Raw genomic sequence first — 17,921 nt, 5'->3', positions numbered from 1 at the left:
TGCCCTATAGGATGGAGGCTGAAAGATAAGGATAGCATGACCATCAAAGAGTGGGTGGAAGGTTGGAAGCACCTTGATCAAGAAATGGAGAGTAATGGACAGAAGCTGAGAAGCTTGAGCTGTTTTGTAGCTTGGACACTGGAGAGCCAGAAATGGAAGAAAAAAAATGGGCTGTAGAGGAAGTAATTAATGAAGCAGTTAGGGCTCATGAGGAATTCTGGGCGGCACAGCAGAAGCAAAAGAAGGGAAGAACATTCAATGGAAATGAAGCCACTACTTTACAGATGGTCTACCTTTGTTAGCAGTCTCTGACCCAACAAAGTGTGCATCAGCTCTTCAATGTGAAGCACTGATAGCAAGGATTGGACCTCTCTACGCTATGGGCGAAGGATACAATTGTGGTTTTAGAATCAGATTGTCATACATTAGTTAGGTACATCTCTGATGTTTCCTCACCCCAACCTCTATGTATTGCACCTATAGTTTAGGATATACTTTATATTGCTGCTAGGTTTCTTCGATTTGAAACAAATTATGTACCTAGGAAATCCAATGGGGTAACGGAATCCCTAGCAAGGAAGGCCACCTCGGTTACGAGAACCGCGGAATAGTTGTTTTTCAATGATTGATTATCAGAGCTTTGCTCAGCCGCTCCTTTCTCCTGTCAATCTGAACAAACAATTTAGTTTACTACAAAAAACAAAAAAGAAGGGCATCAAATGGAAATTTAGGTAGTAGTATAGAAGCAAAAGAGGGTTATAGTTAGATGAACAGTTGGAAAATTTGTGACTAGAGAAATGGTCAGCTTGATTTGGATCCAGTTTGGTTTTCAAGTACATGACAACATCAATTTTCTTAATCTCTCTTCATCAAAGGATATATATTTTTTTCTTCTCCCATCGAACATCTAGAGATTTAAGTCGAAGAGAACAGACACAACAATAAACGTGTAGATGATAATATGGAAGAATAGGGCATAAGATTAGGGCATGGGATAATGGTTGGATACCTAGTAAGTTGGGGTATAAGATTGTTCATCAGTCCTTTAGAAGTGATATTGTTGTTTAGGTCTCTGATATGATTGATCCACTCAATAGAACCCAAAAACAACAGTTATATTGAGTATTTTTGCGAAGAGAATGTCAAAGGCAATATTAAAAACTAAACAAGCTTGATAAGCAAGTCTAGGATGCAGAGTCGAATGGTGTGTATTCAGTGAAGTTTGCCTGCCTACCATTTGTAATGTTACTTTGCCGTTCAAGTTTCTGACATTTTTCATGAAAAAACCCCTGATGACCAATTCTCTTATAATAGATACCAAACAACATTATTGTTACTTTGCATGGAAATATCATCATTACTCATATTAATAGAGAAACAAATATGGTTGTCGATTTGATGGCGAAGAGAACAACAACATTGGAGTCTCCTACGCGTTTCTTTCAGGAACCCCCTCAAGGTATAGAGGAGTTCCTTCAGGTGGATCGTTTGACTAGCACTCTTTAAATTGATTTGGATTTTTCAACCCTGTTTATGTATCAAAAAAAAAAAAATTTACCAAACAATTTAAAATAATAAAAATTTATTATAACTGAGAATGATAATTGATACCAAAAAGAGCCTTATAAGAGAATTGGTCTAGCACCTAGGCTAAGTTGGGGCTTTTTCACATCCATTTTTATCTCTTATCAAAACGAAAATAAAAACAAAGAGGAAAATTTATCCAAAAAAATAAAAAAGGAAAAATCCCCTTTTAACCTTGTGTTATATCCATCGGATTGGCATTTCTTAATCGAATTGCGATCCACCAGTAAGACATCGTCGTACGAGGAGAAGATTAAGTGTACCAATCCAACGGTCCAAACCTAGGGAAAACAGTAGTGTCCGTCTTTCTCTTTTGTATTCAAGTGCTTTTGGGGTGGAGATTTAGGGTTAGGGTTTTATATCGGAGGGGATATAGAAACCTAGAGAGCAGAGGGGAGAGCTGCTGCGTAAGGTTTCTGTTTCGTCGTCTCTCGTACCTTAGCAGAGATGGGTAGGCTGTTCTAATCCCTGATTCGTATTCAATCTCATTCTCTCCGTTCCTTCTAAAATCATTAGTCTCTCGATTTTCAAATCTGCAATTCTTTCGATTACTCTAATGGCGTTCTGTTGTGTTCGCAGGTATCTCTCGGGATTCCATGCACAAGAGACGTGCCACTGGTGGCAAGAAGAAGGCCTGGAGGAAGAAGCGAAAGTAAGTTATGTTCTGCATATCGTGCTGTGCTTCTATACTGATAGTAAACGGATTTCCGTTGCCACGCTAAATGGAAATTATTGCTCTATTGGAATTTCGATATCATTCATTAAACTGTACATGGTAGAAGATCGTCGTTTCATCGTAGATCTGTTAGTTTAAAGATAATTTTCGGTGCATCTTTTTCCTGCTCTTTGTAGCCTTCCTATGTGAAAACTCTTTGTCATGGGAGCACTTGCCTGTTTGTTCATTTGACTGAAATTGAAGTTTTCATCTTCGCGTTTACTAACTTATTTCTTGATCGTGGCATATGTGCCCTCAACTGACGCGTAGGTGTAGCGATTATTCAGCTGTAGGTGTTGTCTCGTGGGTCAGTGCTTCTTAGACCTAGTTCATAACTCAATCACTTGTGTTATCTTGCTTGCACCCTTTAAAAATCTGGGGACGTACTTGGATAGTTCAAGCAGAGTTACTACTAAGTCTGGATGATATGTCTGTGGTCCCTGGAGTTGATTGCAGCAACAACCTCATATGTAACTCGTTTTTGTTCATCCTTCAAAGCCTTTTATTGATTTACTTCCACATTCTTGTGGTCAATAGGGCTTTTGATTGAGTGAAAAATTAAGTTCTAACGCGTTCGAGTCTTTGTAAGAGTGTATATGCAGTTGTTTACACTTGTTATTAAGTTGTTGCTTTCGTATGGAACCCTAATAGGCTTTCTTTCCCCCCCCCCCCCTCTAATTCTCTTTCCTTGGAGGTTTTCTGCTTCTTCAGATGGGACTTGGATAGAATTCACTGTCCAAGTCCTCACACGAACCTCTAAATCTAAATTTAGTACTGGGGGGATCACCTTGTAGGATTCAATAAGCTTACTTAGCATATCGGAATGGCAATCCAAGAGAACAGATTACTTGTTTAATAACACTGCCCCTATAAATGTATTTTTAACAGCATGTTATGTTTTTTTTTGTGTCTAAAGGTATGAGCTTGGTCGCCAGCCTGCCAACACTAAACTTTCAAGCAACAAGACAGTAAGGAGGATCCGTGTCAGAGGTGGCAATGTGAAGTGGAGGGCTCTCAGGTTGGATACAGGTAACTACTCATGGGGAAGTGAAGCTGTCACACGTAAGACACGTGTTCTTGATGTTGTCTACAATGCCTCAAACAATGAACTTGTTCGGACACAGACCCTTGTGAAGAGTGCAATTGTTCAAGTTGATGCTGCTCCATTCAGGCAATGGTACCTTCAGCACTATGGTGTTGACATTGGTAGGAAGAAGAAATCAGCTGCAAAGAAGGAAACACAAGAGGTACAGTAATTATCGTATATTAGAAATGTTGACAAGTGGCTCTTTTGCCCCTATTATTGCCAATGGGCCAAAAAAAAGCATCTAAGAGGGAGGTGGAACAATTGGAGTCCGTATCTCGTTCATTATCATTCATAGACAAAGGTCCCCCCCCCCCAAATGCATAGAACAATAGAAGGAAGGACATAATGTCTTCGTAGCTTTCCACTCAGTGTTTGCAGAAGTGCCACTTATGTGGGTTACTGATGACGCTGGAGGGTCTTGTTATTGATAGAGAGATGGCAGATATCGAAAGAAACGCTGAGCTCTTAAATTTACTTGAGTTATTCTTCATGTAACAGGGGTTTACTTCACCCTGCATCTTTGAGATGGCAATGATCCCCCTGTGGGTGAACTTCCATGATTTAGAATTCTAGAATTATGCAGCATTCAGCATGTTTTTTATACTTGGTTGGGTGCTGGGCATTTTGAATATATAATTTGTTCTTATATAGTTCTTTGCTAGTAAGATGTCTTGACTGTGCTCTTTTAAGGCCTATAATTTCATGTTATCATATTTCCTTGTGTAACTTGTTGCAGGAAGGAGAGGCTCCTGTAGAAGAAACTAAGAAGAGTAGCCATGTCCAGAGGAAGCTGGAGAAGCGTTTGCAGGACCATAAACTTGACCCCCACATCGAAGAGCAATTTGGTGGTGGGAGGTTGATGGCTTGCATCTCTTCCCGTCCTGGCCAATGTGGCAGAGCTGATGGGTGAGTGGGCATAAATTAACTTTTAAACGTTGTACTTGGCAATTGAATTAACTTTTTAACGTTGTACTTGGCAATTGGAGTCCTCCATGCAATGATTATTCAGCTCACAATCCTTGTCATCTCTCCTTTCAACAGGTACATCTTGGAAGGAAAGGAGCTTGAATTCTATATGAAGAAGCTCCAGAGGAAGAAAGGCAAGGGTGCTGGTGCTACTGCTTAACCGAATTGGGTTTGCAGGCGTTCCAACTCTACCTTATTTTGGCATTAGATTTCTTGTTTGTTGGTCTTTCTAGGAGGATTATGTGAGTGATGAGCACATTTGAGAATTTTTGCCTTGCACTTTTGAGTAATACATATATGACATTTCAATTCTGTCACCTAGACGCCTGGAGTCATTTCAATGTTAGCTGAACTTATTATCAGTAAGTTCGAACGTGCATCTTTGTGTTTTTCTTACTCTGGGAAAAATAGATCTGTACTGAACTCTTTTCAAGCACCAGCTATCTTACATTGTTAGTATTCATTATGTCCTTTATCGTCTCACTATGGATTTTTTTTCGAAAAGATAGCTTTCAAATAGGAACCACAATTCATTCCTTGCTCTCCTTTTTTGGGTGATGAAGCAGTACAGAGCACCCTAGAGGGTTTTTATGGAATACGTAGATACTTTTTAAACACTGTTGTAAAACTCTGTTTCAGTAGAAACGAAAATTCCCTCTGCTTATTGATTTAATTGTAACCTCGTGTTTATTCGCCTCCATTTTTTTCTTTTTTTTCTTCTTACGGAAAGAGGGAAAAAAAGCCACGATGTTTAGGGTGGCTGGAAAGTTGGGAGTTGAGGGAAGGGGTGGAAGGTTTTGGTTGTGTTGGACCAAATTTCTCTCCCTTTTGTTTTTGGCGGAAAAAAAAGATGTCTCCTCCCCTGTAGTGACCTCTTTTTTCTTTTCTTTTCTTTTTTGTTTTCCTGATCATAAAGAAGAAAATGCATCACTTAAAGATAGATAGTTTGACCAGTTACAACTTGGCTTCTGGATAGAGCCAACGGCAGGATTAGTGGAGATAGATACTCGGCTATTTAAAGTTTCAAAGTGTGCTTCAAGTAGAATTTTCACCAAAATTGGTGTGTAAATAAGAGGTCATCCATAGACTATTAGCATATTAATGCTGTTGTAGACTTTAAAAAACTATGTAATTGCTTCTCTAACTAATATAAGTTTTATTCAGTATCAAAAAAAAAAAAAAAAGTCACATGGTCTGGTTTGGATGGTAGGCTTACTACTATAGGTTGATTGCATCATGTTTCTTTGGTGTTGATTTGAAGTTTTTTTGCTTGCTGCAAGCCATACTAATTTGCATAAGTACTGCCTCTATTTTATTACAATCCTTTCTCCTTGTATCACCTAATTTTATGAGATTAGTTTCCTTGCAACCCCCGCTCCTTTTGGCAGATTCTTCTAGAGATTGGTGATATACCTCCTACACACAATAAAGTTATCAACATTGGCAGAAATCATTACCACTATTTTGATAAAAGGTAGAGTGTTTATGATTTGTTTCTTCTACCCTACCGCATCCAAGAACCCATTTTCCAACTTCAAACTATCTATCCATGTGTTTATGTTGGCCTGTAGGGGTTAGGTGATTGTTTTTACAATGCTGAACTATTCCTTTTTACCCAAGCAAAATAGAAAGACATCTCCGCTTTGTTTTGTAATTTAATTGTGCATTGTTTAGGATTGTAATGCACCAGTTGGTGAGTGAACTTTGTGCTAATGATTCTGTTCCGAGTGTAAGCCTTCTTGCCGCCTAAATCCTTTTGAGCCACTCATAAGAAATAAATACATGACATGTGGTTTCATTTGAATTTCCATAGAGCTTTCAGATTAGGTTCGCTGCCATCCATTGTGATAAGACAACTTTCACTGGTAATCATACATTTTTGGGTGAATTGGTAATTTCCAAAAGAATTTCTACCATGTTGAAAAGTCCGTTATAATGGATTGTTCCTATTTCATCAAAGCTTTGCCTGCCAATTTGGCGGAGAAATTGTTTGTTGAAGAGATCGCTAATACCCATTTATCATCTCTAGATGAAAGGATGAGGTTATTAAAAATTGAATTGTAATTGTGGAGAGAAGAGAAATATACTTTGTTTGTCTGGACATTCTGTAGCATTTGTGCAATAGGGATCTTAGTGTCCCATATTTTCTCCTCGAGGTTTTGGTTTGAACGGTGGAGGACTGTGGTGGCCATAGATCATACCAAAAGGAAGTATTATTACCATTATCAATTTGTTGCCTTACCATTTGTTGCAGAGGTGGGAGGATACCGTAAATGCTCTTCTAAGGCCATGATCCTCTCTTTTTCCTAACCTTAAAGGTGAAAGATACTTTCTTTTTTTTTTGGTAAACTGGGAAATTTATTTGAAATGAAATCCTCTAGGAAAAGGGTACCCAGAAGCATCAAAGTACAAGTTCCAATTTAGAATTGGGGGGGGGGGGGGTAACAAAAATGAAAGATAAAGGAGAGTGAGAGTTTGCAAGTGAAGCAAGTTTATCTGCTACATGGTTTCCTTCTCTAGGGGTGTGAATAAAGGAAATGGATTCAAAGTGGTGCATAAGTAATCGAATTTCTTCTAGGATGTTTTTTATTATCCATGGTTCCTGTTCCTTCTGGTGGTTCAAGAGGTTGATGATTGCTTCATTATCTCCTTCAAACATGACTTTCTTGAAGTTCTCTTTGATGGCAAGATGGAGGGGCTGTTCTGAGGGCTTCAGCTTCAGCTTGGAGAGCAGACTTATTTGATTTGGAAATGGCAAAGCATATGAGGACATGGCCAAGATGATCACGAGCTATACCTCCCACTCACCGCTATATTGACCATTCAAGCTCCTTCTTGAGAAACCATCAGTGTTGAATTTGATCCAGCACATAGGAGGAGGAGACCAACTGATGCTGACTTTTTTTCCCTGCATTTTCTTGCATCCATATTCCAAGGATTTGTTGTATTCTGTAGTCAAGGAGTGAGCAAGCCACCAAATCTGACGAGAAGTTTTGTGTGGTTGTTGATGAGCAGCTTTGTTATAAGAAGTCCAAATGATCCAAAGTGTTGGTAGGTGAAGTGACAAAGCTTTCTCATCAAGTGAACTCTTTTTAGAGATGCTGATCCAATGAGAGACTTGCTTTTCAATGTCGTGATTGATGTTCCACCAACATATTCTGAATCTGTTCCACACCTGTTTAGCAAAGTCACACTTGAGGAAAATGTGATATTATCTGCAGAATTTGAAGAGCAATGACAGCATATATCCGATATATTGCATCCTCTATTAGATAGAAGACGAGGGGAAGGGAGAGATACTTGAGTTCAAGAAGTATCTAAAGGAGTAAAGGGTGAAAGATGCTTGAGTTAAAGAAGTATTTAGTTTTCAGTGTTGTAGTTACACTATTGATGTTTCATTGGGCTTCCTGCTAGTTGTGTATCCATGATGTGATCGGGTTCAACCTTAATCCGCAAGGGCTGTGTGTGGCCACGATTTCCTTGAGTGGTCGAGGTTAAAATCTCAACCATTCATTTTATATGTATATTTTTGGGATTACGGGTACATGTAATTGAAAACATAAAAAATTAAAAAAATGTAAATTGGATGATCGAGATTTCACCAAACGCAGCACTGAAGCTCCATCAGCTTCCTTGGTTCTCCACAGATAACACAAGGAAAGGTTAACCTTGAAGTGATTGGCTTATTTTTGTTAACAAAAAAAAAGTGATTGGTTTAGTATGGATTACTCTTTTGAAAATATAAGACGAACCGCATTTGGGGAGATTCACGGGATTGTGGAACTTATACTCCAAGTTGAAAATCAAAATACTGTTGTCTTTATTCTTTAATATTGAGGGTTGATACGTTTGTTGTACGTGTTCTTTTCTTCTTTTCGTGTTTTTTCGATGGCGGGCCGTATCATTTTTTTTGTATTGTTGCTTTAATTTATCTATATTTTGTTAAGAAGAAAAAATCATCATTAATAATTTACTTCTTTTTAAATATATGTGGGCCTATGCTTTAATATAATAAAGGGATAATTACTATTGGCCCCCTGTACTTTGATTTTATTACAACTGTATCCCCTGTACTTTTCAAAATTACTAATCTAACCTTTAACTTTGTCTACAATTACTTTTGCCCCCCTACCGTTAAGTTCCGTTAGTTTACTAATGATGTGGCATTTTTATATTTTCTCAAAAACTTCAAAATACCCTTATACTTATCTCTTTACTTATTTAATCTTTTGTCAAATTACAGTAGTACCCTTAATTAACTATGAAGAAAAAAGTAACTATAATGCATGTTATTCTAAAAAATATCATCAAATAAAGAAAGAATGATTGAATAAAACTCAAATAGAAAGCGAAGAGGAAGGAAAATTGAACTCAACTCAAATTGGAAACTAAATATCACCTAATATATTTTCAAAATAAATGAAGTTTAGTGAAAGTGGGAAGCCAAATTGGATTTGGATTTTGCTCATTTCTTTAATTCAAAATAAATGAAGTTTAGTGAAGGTGTGAAACCAAATCGGATTTGGATTTTGCCCATTTCTTTAATTCAAAATAAATGAAGCTTAGTGAAGGCGGGAAACCAAATCGGATTTGGATTTTGCCCATTTCATTAATTCAAAATAAATGAAGTTTATGGTAAAATTGACAATTAATCTGGTTTTTATAAATGGGGGTAGCATCGTCTTTTGATTTCTTAATTTTAATGAAGGGCAAATTAGACATTACATATTCAAACTTAACGGCTACTTAACACCGTTATAAGGAAGGGGTGCAACAGTAATTTCGTAAAGAACAGGGTTTTATTAGTAATAAAATCAAACTACAGGGGGGCAATAGTAGTTATCCCTATAATAAAATAACCTAAGCCAACGTACATCTGTTCTAGTGGTTAAAACCAACACCTCTTAGTGAAGAGGTCGTGGGTTCGAGATGACTTAATAAAGTCCCTTTGTACAAAAAAAAATAATAATAACCTAGAGGTGGAACTCCGAATGAGTCTTATAAAGGCGTACATAATATGTGTGACGAAAAAGCATTGGTACTTTTCCAACGAAAAGATTATTTGGACTTTCATTCTTCAGCCCCCAATGTTATCTTGGTTCCGCCCTTGTGGGTAAACATTTGTTTTACACATTCTCTGTTTTGTTTTTGTATTTTTGTGGGGTTGGGGAGATGAGTTTGGATCAGCTCTTTGTCTTCTAAACCATACATTAGGGATGGGATCCAGGTGATCTCACTAAAATTTCACTTTTTTTTCTCAAGCTTTATTAGTGAGTTCTATATTATATATGACAAGAAAGCGTCAAGAGATCACATTGTTCTCCCATAATAAAGAGATGTAGGTGTTGATGATTAAGTTCTTGACAATGCATCCGTGGATTTGTAAAATACTTTCTGTATTGGTTTTAGGAAAACTATAACATTTTTTTTTTGGGTATAAGGTTAGCTATAACCACTATGAGAACAATTTCATTATATCTTCTAGAATAGTATGCTTGATTGCAATTGGAATGGGGAGGGGAAGGAAACTGAAATGAAAGAGATGGTTTTTCCTTCTTGTATTGTTTGGTTGTAAATGGAATAAAGTGAAATTTACTTTTATTAAGTTGTTTGGTTAGTCGTAAAATTAACATTATTAATTTATTTTATTATAAGTACTATGATTTTGGCATTCATGAGTGCACTGTATTGCATCGAGAACATCAATTGTTTTGCATGTAGATCCAAAACTGAAATGTATTGGATTGCTTTTGGCTACTTAGCTCTCGTTGTATGCAAGAGAGTTAAAATTTAAAATTTGAGACTTGAGATTTATTGGGTTCTTAATTTACATGCGGTTTTACATGGAACATAAATTTACATTTTCATTTGAAATGTAAAAATTATTTTAATTAAGAATGTTAATATTATTAGGGATAATGGATGCACAATTAAGAATAGAGAAAACACAAGCAAAACACACAAGAGAGATTTAACGGGGTTCGACAAAACTCTACCTACGTCCACTAGAGATAAAAGGAGTTTCACTATTTCCAAGAAACTACACACTACTCTCACACCTACAAAGTGCTATCCTTTGCTTGCCCCCATCCTTATCCTTGGGATTCCCAATCTCCTACAAAGATTGATACACATAAGTTATCCCACAGAAACTATTTATAAGAAAACCTAAAACCTTAATCCCAATGTAATTACAATTTTACCCTAGTATTAGTAATTGACGCAAACCCTGTTTCAATTACAAATATAACCAAAATCATAATTACATGGACCCACAGAATAGAAGACACTCAAACCCAATAAATATCCTATAAAAAAAAACTAATTGAAATAAATTTTAGTTTACATCAAAATATTTATGTTTCCCTTACCGTCAAACGAACTTTCATAAAATATTTGATAAGCTTCTTTGTATGTAGAGAAAGGCTTCGACATTTACATGGATTTTGCTTTGGTTCGGCACTGAACTATTCAACATAATTTTAGGCTATCAGATCGGGTATCTCAGTCAAGATTTTGATCTCTGACAGCTTGTTTTTTTAATCTCGATCCAATAGCCCATGATATTTTGCTAAATAGTTCAACACATTTATTGCGTGTAAACAAAGCAAAATCACATCTACAGACTCCTTGGAGCTGCTAAAATTGACCTGTGTGTTAGTAGCGTTTGTAAAGATTGTCCCTGAAAAATAGCTTTATGAGCTTCTTCAATTAACATACGTTAACTAACCTTTCTTTTTGAAAAGCCAAGACAAGATTCCGGAGCAAAAAAGTTCAAAATATATTTTCTTGCTGATTTAGATTTGAATCTGCCATTGATGCCCACTTATACCTAATATTTGGCTTTGTGATTTAAAAAGTCTTCTTTTTTTATTTCTTTTCTTATGATTTTTTTTATTTTTAGAAATTGTTTCAGTATTGTATAATAAATGTGCAATTCAGCTTTTGGTCTAAATCTAAACTTGAAACAAAATTTCAACCACTCATTTAGCCTCATTTCCCGTAAATGATTCTATTTTAATAAAAATTGGGTAATTTTTATCTGGACCCCATAAGGTTTGATCCATGTCACTTTTAGTACAAAAAAAAACTTTCCTTTGCATATGACTCCCCTGAGTTTCTAAAAATGATTAATTAAGGATAAATCATAACTTTGATGACCAAAATACCCTTAGGGTGCAATGGTCAGGATTGTACCATATATGCCATTTCAATCTAATGGTGTACGTTAAAAAGACAAATTATAATTACAATTTTAACTTTTTTATTTTATATTCAAGGGTCTTAAGATTTCAAATTTACAAACTTATATTCTTGATTGAAACTCAATGAAATCTCATTTTCATTCCGATTATGCAAGAAGAAAAAACCACATTTCCAAGAATACTGACGTACGAATCTGAAGACATTTTCCACAAAATAGCTAAGCTATTTCTTGAACTGCTTGCTTTCATAACGTACGAATCTGAAGACAGAAATCAAATAGACAAAAATAGACAACTAATTACGAAGACATTTCACTGGAAACAGGGATTTTTATTTGCGGCAGCAGGCAGCTGTTGCCGACGGCTATGATAATGCCATGTCATCAGTGTTTGATCGAACGGCTGAGATTCAAGTTATTAATTTTTGTTTTTGCATTTTAAGGGTTTAACTTATATTATTTACAAAGAAAGTCCTTGGTTTACCCGACTGCCAAAACCCTCCCTCATTCTCCCCGACGCCATTTGGGAGCACCCTCTTTCATTTGCCTCTCACCGATGCCATTAGGAAGCATGATTCGGAGAAATCAGAGCACCGGCCGTCATCGGCTGCCGTTGAAATGTTGAGTCGTTCCTGATTATGGTGATCTCTTCCTGAGTCGCTTCATAATTAGTCTTTTCCTTTTTTCATTTCATAAATTGTTTGCCTCTTTTAGTTACATTCATTTTTGGGTTCTGATTCCTGGGTTGTGGTGATCTCTTCTTCAATTTTTGGCGAAAATTTATAACGGTTCCTTTGTAGTCTGCAAGGTTTGGGGATTATTTTCCTTTTAGAATTAGAGTCTCTTTTTCCCTTTAGTATCTGCTTCTTCGTTTCATCAGTTCTGAATTTAAAAAGTTAGTGAGAGCATGGAGCTTCTTTCCGAATTGAGTTTGGGATTCATAAGATTTAGAACTTCATAGTTTTGGAGCCGATGGTTTTAGTTAATTATGGATCTACGATTTCTAATGGGTTATTTAGGGTGGAACGAATTTTTAGTGACTAAAATTGGTGGCTCTGACAGGTGATTTTTTTCAGAACATAAAAGGTTGTAACGAGTAAGGACTCTACAATGCGTGCACCATCGCTGCTTGCTCAGTGCCTACCTGGTCTGGTGCCAGACGATCGTTCGAGTCATAGCTTCTCTTCAATTTAGGAAAGGGAGGTGCAACCACCGTCACCCGCAGTTGAAATTCTACCTTCAAAGGTGGCTTTCTTCTCCTCCCAAATTACCTTTCCTTGTTTTGAATCACATTGATTTGCTTGATGCTTCAGGACTGGGAGATTTATGTTGTTATACCTTGTCTAACACATTGAACATTAGAATCGTTTTTTGCCCTAAAATCAACAGCACCAGCAGCGTCTGCGACGGCGACGGAAAGTTGTCGAGAGGAGACGCCGGCATCGTTGTCTACGACTATCGAAGATGAAGGACTTACTTTGTAAATTAATATAAGTTAAATCCTTAAAATGCAAAAACAAAAATTAATAAATTGAATGTCAGCCGTTCGATCAAACACTGATGACATGGCGCTATCATAGCCGTCGGCAGCACGGCGGCAGCAGGCAGCTGCTGCGCAAATAAAAATCACTGGAAACAGTAGCCCTAGAATATTCGTTTAAGACGATTTCCCCAAATTTTGTTTAACCTTTATTCGATTTAACATTCAGTTGCTCACGTCTTAATGTGATCTTAGATCGAGATAGCAATCAGGGACTCAAGCTTCACACTTCCGTTCTTCTTCTACTCTTCTCTTACCTTCCCTTCCCTTCTCTTCTGTTTCGTTAATCTCGTAGTAGCAGCCATGGATTCCAGTCTAAAAGATTAGATCTCTCCCTCCTTGTCTCTAAATTTTATGGACGAATTATTAAAGAAATGGTTTGTTTGTTTGTTTGTATAGAGTTCTTTGATAGAGAAAATGATCTGAGCTGAAGAAAATGATTCATTTCAGATTTCTTTCTTTATGGGTATTTGTATTATTGCTTTTGGAATTTGATTAATTAAAATCTGGTTTCTCAAGCCAGCTTCTGAATACTTCAATTTACTTCTCTTTAGGTCTGGGAATGTTAAATCGAATAAGGGTTAGTAATCCCACCATCGGATAACAAAGGCTCTTGGAAACTCGGTTTTGGTGCCTTATGGATTTGATCACTGCTTCCATTTGTGTCTGGATCTACTGAAGCTCCGTGATTTTGGTTTTCCAAAGAAATGTTTGGATCCTCACCTTGATAATTTGAAGGCGTGAATTCGTATGAGGGCACCTGGGTCTCACCATCAGCAAGGCTTTCTGGCGGCGGTGGCGGTGGCGGTGGCGGTGGCGGTGGCGGTGGCGGGTATTACTTGTACAAATCAATAGCCTCTGCTGGAGGCGGAGGGTTTTGATAATTCAAAGCTAGGGTTTTGGGAGGTGCATGAAAATCTTGATCTTGATCTTGATTATACGATGAATAGGACGGATTTATTGCAAAATAAGCTAGGGTTTCTGAAGGATGATGGCGGAGGAACTTCGGGCGGTAGGGCGACAACCCTTGGAATATCTGTTTGCGAAGAATCCATGAGAAAATGAAACAGAACACTCGAGCTGTCGATAGAATTTTATCTTCAAGGAATATTATAGGGTTAGTGTTTTCAAGAGATTTTTTGGTTTCTCGTGTTAAGATTTCTACATTGTCGAACTAAACAGTGAACCTTCAAGAATTGGGTTAGGGCCTATTTGGTTATATGAGTCTGAAGATTTCAAATATCTAGAGGTTTCAAATTTATAGATTTCAAATCTATAGAGTTATAATTTATAAAGTTAGATGTTTGGTGGTGGAATGAAATCAGTGGATTCATCATAAAAAACTATTTGATCGACGTGATTTTTGTGAATGTGCAAATGTATAGCTTTTTTGAAATCTCTGGATTTCATCCCTTACCCATAAATCTACAGATTCATGTTTTTAATGTAAAAAAGTGAATCTCCAGATTTCATGAATCTGCAGATTTTTACAACCAAATGGGTATAATTCTCAGATTCATGAATCCAGAGATTTGAAATCTCTAGATTCATGTAACCAAACAGGCCCTTAGGTATTTTATAGATCTCAATATTCTTGGAAGTGTGGTTTTTTTTTTTTTTTTGCAGAATGGGAATGGGATTTTATTGAGTTTCAAACTTATATAGTTTGTAAATTTGAAATCTTAAAGAGCCTTGAATATAAAATAAAAAAGTTAAAATTGTTATTATAATATGTATTTTTAACCGTACACCGTTAGTTCGAAATGGCATAGATGGTACAATCTTGATTGTTGCACCATAAGGGTATTTTGGTCATTAAAACTATGATTTGTCCTTAATTAATTATTTTTGAAAACCTCAAGGGAGCCATATGTAAAGGAAAAAAATATTTGGCCTAAAAGTGACATAGACCAAACCTTAGGGATCCAGATGAAAATCACCCAATAAAATTTAATTACAAAATAAGTGGTCGAGAGTTTCGATATGAACTGTCATTTATTGCACAGAAACACCCAAATAGATCTATTCTTTTTCTCCTTCTGTCCTTTTGTCGGGTGGGTGGGGGGTACTAAATTAATAAAAATTATAATGACTTACGAATTGAGAAATGGGGACCGAATTAGTTGTCTCGTGGCTCATGTTGGCTTTGAGTTTGGGCGTAGAAGGTGGGATTAGTGGTTTAGCTTCTGGTTCAGTTGAAGAAAATGAAGACAATATTGATCAGAAAAAAGCATGGTAACTAACATATTAGGTTTAATCATCAATTATTTTTGGAAAGTCGAAGTGTTATTTGTAGCGTTTACATTGGGAGTCTTTTAAGAGACCTGTGATTTAGCCATTTCTAGAATTTACCTCTTTTTAAGATTAAGGCTTAAGATCCATTTGATAAGTCTGTTAGTAACCCGGAGTCCGAATCCTCACCCCGTCAGGAGTCATGGGACTTAAACGTTATGCATGGTTCCTGAGTCTGGATCCTCACCCCGTCGGGGAGCAGAGACTGCTCCCCGACGGCTTCCCAACCACAAAAACACGTGGGACCCACCAGTGAAAATTTGAAGTTAAAAAAAAAATGTGTTTTGCACCTGTGGGTCCCACGTGTTTGTGTGGTTGGGAAGCTGTCGGGGAGCAGAGGCCGACGGGGTGAGGATCCAGACTCAGTAACCATGCGTAACGTTTAACTCCCATGACTCCCAAACTATCAGTAATTATTGAAACATTGATTAAAATTCTGCTTCTAGAAAACACCACGGTACATGATGGGTAGGAAACACCATGAATTTATAAAATAGTTGTTGAAATTGTGGAAACTCTTATTTTGGGTAGGGAAACACCTTGAATTTAGAAAATAGTTGTTGAGACCTGAGAGTGTGGAAACTCTTATTTTGTTTTTCTTGTCACTATAAGGGTTGGTGGGGGCCTTCTTCTACGGATTTTTATTTGCGGCAGCAGTTGCTTGCTGCCGCCGACGGTGGAGATTAGGCCACGTTAACAAGTGTGAATCCAACGACTGTAAATTAAAGGACATGGGTATGTATGTAAATACAAATTTTACATTCACATTTGAAGGTTTGAAAATTCTGAAATTTACAAAATACATCCTTACCTTTACCGATGAATCACAAACTCTTCCTTCGAGTTCTCGAGTGTCTGAATCGCAGGTGACTGAAAAAAAGAGAGGAAAGCAAACGAAATCACTCGCGACCTGCATGAGTTTCTACAAAACCCTAAGCAGATCGTCTTTTATTTTATGAATTTTCCCTTAATTTAATGTAGTTGATGGTTTCAGAGATTCAGAGATGTCCATGCTTTCGCGTTGTTCGAGCGATTCCTCTCACAATAAATCAATTAGTCCGTGTAAAAATTCTTTCGTTCTCTCTAAAGTTAAAGCAATGAGTTCGAATAGGATTTCTTCAGAAGAAGGAAGCGTTGCTCACGCTTGCAGTTGAAGATAATGGACGATGACCTGATATCAGTCGAGTTATCGAGTGTTGAAAGAGAAGCAAGAATTAGATCTGTGAATGTGATGTTTAGCTTATCTGTAGATGATCAATTTTACTCGTCTGAGATAGTAAAAGATGCAATCTACAGTAGCACAAACTATCTTGTTAGATTAGATCTTCAAGCGATAACTGTTCGATGAAATGAATCAGTGAATCATCTTAGACATCATGTAACCTGTATCATATAAATCTGGAATCTTATATGAAGTTTAGTTTAGATCTTCAGATTTGTCCAATGGATGACATTGAATCATCTTGGAAACCAAGCAACCTGTATGCTAGAAATCCGAAATTCTATTCAAATCCTAAAATCTCCTGAAAAAGAACCTTCTTTTTGCTCAAGGAAACAAAGATACAAACAAGGAATTTATCTTTATTTCCTTTTTGATTTGCTTTAGATTATTGGTTTCTGGGTTTCTCTTTATCCTTGTTCTGCAATTAAAAACCAAGAAACCTTCACATAGAGAGGCTTGATCATCTTCACAAACTTCTGCACCACATCCTTCGAAAACCTCTTGTCATCCGTAGCCGCCTCATCGGTGTTCTGCTGCTAAAGCTTTTCTCCGGAGTTTGTAGAACTGTTGTCTATGGTAAACAGGGAAGCGATAGGAACCTCTTCGACCTTCAACTTCACCATGAGAAATTTTCCTTTCCGGTGGTGTTGGGTCTTGGGTTGTTCATCCTCTTTTGCAGCAATCGCAGCTTCAGCATTTGATTCCGATTTCTCAGAAGTTGTCGATTTGAACTTCTTGAGCCCCAGAGCCCCAGCCTGAACACCCTTAACTTTGTGGCAGTTTTCAACAAGGAGATAGGGAACTGAGACTTCGAGTTCGGCTCAGAAGGGTTGAAATCAAGCGACGATGGCTCCAAAGGCACAAGCCTTCCTTTGAAGAAGGGATCATCCGAAGGGAGAGCGAGAGATTCGCGTCCGAGTTGCCACCCGCTCGACATAGAAGACAACGTGAAGTTAAATGAATGCCTACACCGTTAACATAAACATTACAGATCTGCTTAGAGTTTTGTAGAAACTCAAGCAGGTCGCGAGTGATTTCTTTTGCTTTCCTTCTTTTTCTCAGTCACTGCGATTCGACACTCGAGAACTCGAAAGAAGAATTGGGATTCATCGTTAAAGGTAGGGATGTAATTTTGTAAATTTGAGAATCTTCAAACCTTCAAATGTAGAAACAAATTTTGTATTTACACACATACCCATGTCCCTTTATTTTACAATCGTTGGATTCACACGTGTTGACGTGGCCTAATCTCCACCGTTGGCGGCAGCAGGCAACTGCTGCCGCAAATAAAAATCCTTCTTCTACGGGCAT

The 17,921-nt window shown here is 37.3% G+C and overlaps 1 protein-coding gene across 1 annotated transcript; it reads left to right on the top strand.

The window, feature by feature from the left end:
• Window positions 1-1,924: 1,924 nt before the first annotated feature.
• LOC149010292 (small ribosomal subunit protein eS8-like) lies at window positions 1,925-4,818 on the top strand. Its single transcript, XM_089163479.1, has 5 exons — window positions 1,925-2,035; window positions 2,164-2,236; window positions 3,216-3,546; window positions 4,123-4,292; window positions 4,428-4,818. The coding sequence occupies exons 1-5, from the start codon at window positions 2,032-2,034 to the stop codon at window positions 4,510-4,512; spliced, it is 663 nt and encodes a 220-aa protein (XP_089019605.1). The 5' UTR covers window positions 1,925-2,031; the 3' UTR covers window positions 4,513-4,818.
• Window positions 4,819-17,921: the final 13,103 nt, after the last annotated feature.

This window comes from Hakea prostrata, chromosome 7 (assembly GCF_041222555.1).
Source record: "Hakea prostrata isolate BN-2017 chromosome 7, UWA_Hpros_2, whole genome shotgun sequence".
Lineage (NCBI taxonomy): Eukaryota > Viridiplantae > Streptophyta > Magnoliopsida > Proteales > Proteaceae > Hakea > Hakea prostrata.
This window is presented reverse-complemented; position numbering and strand designations above follow the sequence as displayed.

Bases quoted from the DNA above. Each gene is read 5' to 3' on its own strand.
- LOC149010292 (XM_089163479.1), top strand. The intron at 2,237-3,215 runs GTAAGTTATGTT...TTGTGTCTAAAG, and splicing joins GCCTGGAGGAAGAAGCGAAA to GTATGAGCTTGGTCGCCAGC. The intron at 4,293-4,427 runs GTGAGTGGGCAT...TCCTTTCAACAG, and splicing joins CAATGTGGCAGAGCTGATGG to GTACATCTTGGAAGGAAAGG.